This window comes from Charadrius vociferus, unplaced genomic scaffold (genome assembly GCF_000708025.1).
Source record: "Charadrius vociferus isolate BGI_N301 unplaced genomic scaffold, ASM70802v2 scaffold103, whole genome shotgun sequence".
Classification (NCBI taxonomy): domain Eukaryota; kingdom Metazoa; phylum Chordata; class Aves; order Charadriiformes; family Charadriidae; genus Charadrius; species Charadrius vociferus.
Genome location: NW_009648061.1, coordinates 2044334 through 2049376, shown reverse-complemented (window position 1 = coordinate 2049376; position 5043 = coordinate 2044334). Strand labels below are relative to the sequence as shown.

The 5043-nt window shown below is 38.2% G+C and overlaps 1 protein-coding gene across 1 annotated transcript in view; it reads right to left on the bottom strand.

Moving 5' to 3' along the window:
- Nucleotides 1–2714: 2714 nt before the first annotated feature.
- The window catches only part of DNAH5 (dynein, axonemal, heavy chain 5), a 135051-nt gene continuing 132722 nt past the window's right edge, over nucleotides 2715–5043 (bottom strand). Inside the window, 2 exon segments of the mRNA XM_009883744.1 lie at nucleotides 2715–2866; nucleotides 4268–4499. Coding sequence (XP_009882046.1) covers nucleotides 2715–2866; nucleotides 4268–4499 — 384 coding nt within the window.

Genomic DNA, 5043 nt, shown 5'->3' with positions numbered 1-5043 from the left:
GTCTGTGAGTGGTTTTTCTTGAGTAATCCATTCAGTACCAATAGCAGAGCCAAATGCGGAGAAAGTACATCCAGTTCTATAACATGTCAGGGCTGGTTGTTTTATTGATATTCCTTTCCACAGAAACATTTTATTACCCACTTCTCCTATGAAGATGAACAAGAAACAGTTTTCACCTGTTTGAAGCCATATGTCAGGGAGCAGCAAGGGCAGGCTGCTTGGAAAGGAGAGTGGGAGCCAAGAGTCACAGCAGAGCGAGCAGGACAAGGCGCTCTCTGACAAGGGCACAGTCCCACAGCCCCTGAACAGAAAAGCGGAGCAGGACCGTGACAGCAACCAGGATCAGCTAACACATCAGTGACTGCCAGATGAGGCTGTAATAACAAGACAGATCTGAGGTCATGCCAGAAAGTTGAGTCAACAAGGCAGGGCCTGTTCAGATGAGGGTAACCAGAGCCTGCCGCAGATCAGCGATTGCCAGGCAAGTTCATAGTAATTAGGCAGGTCCAACCCCAGCTGCACCAGGTTGTCCCCCAGCTGAGGCAGCAAAACCCTTGTGAGAGCAGGGTTATGCGCTCTGGCGCCTGACATGATACTGCATTTCAAAAGAGCTTTTCATTGAACTTTCCCATACCTCATCATTCCATTTTTTTTTTTTTCCTGCTGGTGGTTTTGCAGACACCTGAAGAACCGATGCTGAAGAACCACTGCCAAACCTCTTAAGAAATGGAGCTAACAGAACAGAAATAACAGTGACTACCAACATCAACTGCTTCACTGATCTAAGTCTTTGGCATAACTAGTATCACCAGGGTGTATTTTTGGGGGGAGCTACCCTTTTCCCCATCACCCTCATAGAAAAATCAGACTGAAAAAAACATGCACAGTTCACTCACTCAGAATTACACTGAGGTTTGACCTCTCCACTGTGTCTACAGCAATAACAGTACAATAAATCCACTGTTTGAAAGGTGGCATTCGAAGTGTACGTGGCTTGAAAATTCTCAGAGTGAATAGCTTGCACAAGGACGAAGTATGTGCATCTCCTTCAGAGAGGAAGGTCTTGCTGAAAGTCCACAGCAACTTAGAACTACAATGAGCATCTGAAGGATCTCCCGGAAGTCTGAGTATGGTGCTCCAAGTCCAGTAAAGAACAATTCAACCCTCCCATCTTATATTTCATTTATTGTAGTGTCTAAATTGAAAAATATTTCCTAAAGGAGATTTTCATATTTTTTATTAGTTTCACTGTGAGTTATTTAAAAGAAAAAGAAAAAAAAACCTCTAAGATGGAGAGACAATGGAAAGACCTCTACAACTAGAGTTTCAAGCAGAATCAATGTTCCACCTAAGTTTCATAGCTGCTTTGACTGTAGAAATGAATGCTGAAGTCTCCACTAAAATACAAAGACAATTATTTTGTCTTCTAATAAAATTTTTATTTCTTTGAATATTAGCTTTAGGCAAGAGATATATTGAGTATGTTTATTTAATAAACTAATTAATACACCCTTTAAATTCCATATATTGATTTGACATGAAATTGAAAACAGCTTCTCCATTACAGCATTTATGTGGATCCGATGCACCAGATATATTTGTTCTTTCTGCTTCCTCTTCTGCAGCACCCGTTATTGTGAATGACTAGTGGACCACTAAGACACATTACCTGTTGGACTCAGCAACAAAAAAACACTGGCTTTTTTATTATTAAATAAGTGTGCTTGATGTGTGAACTTGATGTGTGAAGCCAATAGTGTTCAAATAAATGGAGCTGTTAACATTTCTCTCTTAAGATGGATTCCCATGTGAAAAGTTTTTTATACAGCTGAGACACCAAAAAGGCCGCAGCACATAAGTTAAAAAGGAGAAGGGGCGGGGGGAAGAACAACATATAAAATCACAACACTCCAAAATTAGTGCAGAAAAAAAGCTAAAATTGATGTCATAAACTAATTACCTTAATGAAGATTGACTCAAAGCTGCTGTACTAGCACATGAAAAAATACCCAAGCATTCTTACGGAACTATTTTCTTCCTATTGATTACATATTTATAAGTCATGAACCAGACAGTGAGGAATTCTGGCAGCTGTCTAATGCTTGTTTTCCTATGTAACACAATGAAATTGTTCTCCAGGTGGTGAAACAGGTGTGGTATTTTTCCAGTCTCACCTTCCTTATTTAAACAGCAAGCGAACTAGACTTATCAGCTAGGAGATAAGTCTTGGAACATCATCTTGAGGGAAATTAACTAATATGAATGACCAACTGGGCTTAGCTTTCCAGAGTTACACAGAGGGAGGGAAGAAAAAAAAAAAAAAAAAAGGTCTGCATTAGCTACTTGAAGTTAAGCCCTGATACAAACATATTTACCACAGGAAATTAGCATCATTCAAGTCAATTAATCTTTATTAAAGGTAAAATTTAGCATGTGATAGTGAGATAGGAACGCTAAATATTTGTCATGATTTGTCAAGACACTGAAGGTAATACATCAATCTATTTAGCAAACTTATTGTCACTCTAAGATTTATCATTCATAAGCCTATTGTTGAGGTATATTGAGAACAATTCTCTAAAAATACCATAATGGAGTCTATGACTTAGAAAATACGGTTTTAGAAGTGATCCACTGTATATCTAACTACATATTGATATTTCATTTTAAAAACAGAAAAGAACTCTTAGAAACCTTTTTTTTTTTTTTTTAAATTACTTCACGTCACACAGAAGTGCTACCCCACGCAGTACCCAGTGCTCTGGAGGCTGAAGGGTTTTAAGATCCACAGCAGCAATGTAATTCATATCTGTTCGAATGGTCTTTTTGTAGACTGGGCATGAATACAGGCGTGGATCTTTTGAAGCTGAGAAGACAGAAGAGACATAAAAAACAATGAAACTAGGTTGAAAAACCAGGGCCGTAAGGGACTGGGCATAAGGCAAATGTAAAAATTAATCCAAGTTCAATAGCACACAACTCTCCATCATCACCCAAGAAAACTCTTACTTGATTCTCACACTGTTCACTACTGTGTTATTGCCAGCTGAAGGCCACATACAGCTTGAAATTCCTGTAGGTTTAAGTTTTAACAGGAAGGAACTGGATGTAGCAAGAAATGTAAATGGACACTCTAGCATGATGAGCATTATTATTAGTTCAATCTGCCCACTGAACATTACTTCTTGTCAATATGTTACTAATATGACAAAATAAAAAATGCCTTACTTTGAACAACCTATTGTGAAATGCATTTAGTATTTCAGAATATAAATTGTCAACTTCTTCACTGTAGAGTTAGAACAGTAATCTAGTCGTGCTTAATACTTCAGTGTTCATTATTTAGCATCTTGGCTGCTTTCACAGTGATCATGACTCTTATAAAAGATCAGCTACACAAAATCCAAGCAAAATAGCACGTAAGCAGGCTTTACCTTTGGAGGTGGAATGCTTTTCAACAGAAATTTCCAATTTTACATCCGACAGTGGACAGCCCTATCCTATTTTACATCCCTATTCAACAGCATTTCCTATTTTATACGCAAACACAATTTGCACATTAACCTAAATTATACATTTTCACAAAACAGCACTGTCTTTCAGCCCCTTAAGTTTTCCTTTCCATTCTTACAGTCATTTTCTGTCTCAAAGACAAAACATCTTCCACCACCTCACTCCACCTCTTTCTTGCTTCTGTTAGCTCAAACATAGCCTTGTCCAGGAAAAAAAAAAAGGAATTTTTATAAACATACACATTTCATATATAATGTGCTATCTATAAACACCTTGTATAAAATATGCATTGTTTTATATATATATAGGTAAGTTTTACATTTATATAAGTCACATTAGATTTTGGGATGTGGAAAGCGGTTATTTGGGTTTAGGCTACAGAGTTCATGCATATAAATGTTGACCTTCTCAATCTAGGACACATATTGTCAATGGAAGACTGAATGCAAGCATATTCATCAGAGCCATCTGTAACGGTTTTAAAAGGTTATTAACACCATTAGCACCAGAAGGTACAGAACTATCCAAATATTAGGAAAAAATATTACCTATTATCAATTATCAAGGAAGTCTGAGAACTCATTTTATATGAAACACTGGGAAGTTTCCCCTGTTGAAAAAGATTTGGTACGTGTACGATGAATGAGGCAACAGCCTCATGAAATCCCTAAAGCCCAAAAGTCTTCCATGCAGTTGAATAAAAATTTACATTTAATTCTCTCAAAATAACATCCTTTACAATACAGTCACTTACTGTTATTCTCTGCATAAATCCTTATAACCGGCATCATCTCGAAGAGCACCTTGGGCTTAGACTCTGTCAGTCTCATGTTTCTTCTATCCCAACCAGCTCCTTCCAAATACAGCCCATACACGTAGACACCTTCCACAGGAGGGCTTGTGATATCATCCTTCATCCATTTAGTGACCTCACTGCACAGCACTACACTGTCAAGAGCCCATCCTTTGTTAGCCCTTGTTATTTCCTGCCCAAAATAGACAAAATTATGGAGGTTACATTTTTACATGTGCACTGAGCCCTTTTTTTCCAAGCATTTATTAGAAACATATTTGTACAGTCACAGCTTAACCTCTTCAATACCAACTTTTTATGATCTCCATGTTTACAGCAGTTTGACTTCTCTCTCAGTTAGTGATGGCATGGTACTACAAGAAAGTTTTCAGTACTTTACCCACTATATTTGATTTTCAGTCGTTCTATTATATACACTTCTTAAGACCATACCAAGTGACACAACCACTGAATGCCAATGGGCTCTTGCAAATACAAAAATTTCATGGCTTTCATGAGATGAGAAAACATTAACTGCATGTCTTAAGTAAAACAGTTCACAGAACCACAGAATTTTCAGAGTTGGAAGGGACCTCTAGAGATCATCTAGTCCAACTCCCCGGCCAAAGCAGGATTGCCTAGAGCACATTACTCAGGACTGCATCCAGGCAGGCTTTGAAAATCTCCCGAGAAGGAGACTCCACAACCTCCCTGGGCAGCCTGTGCCAGTGCTCTGT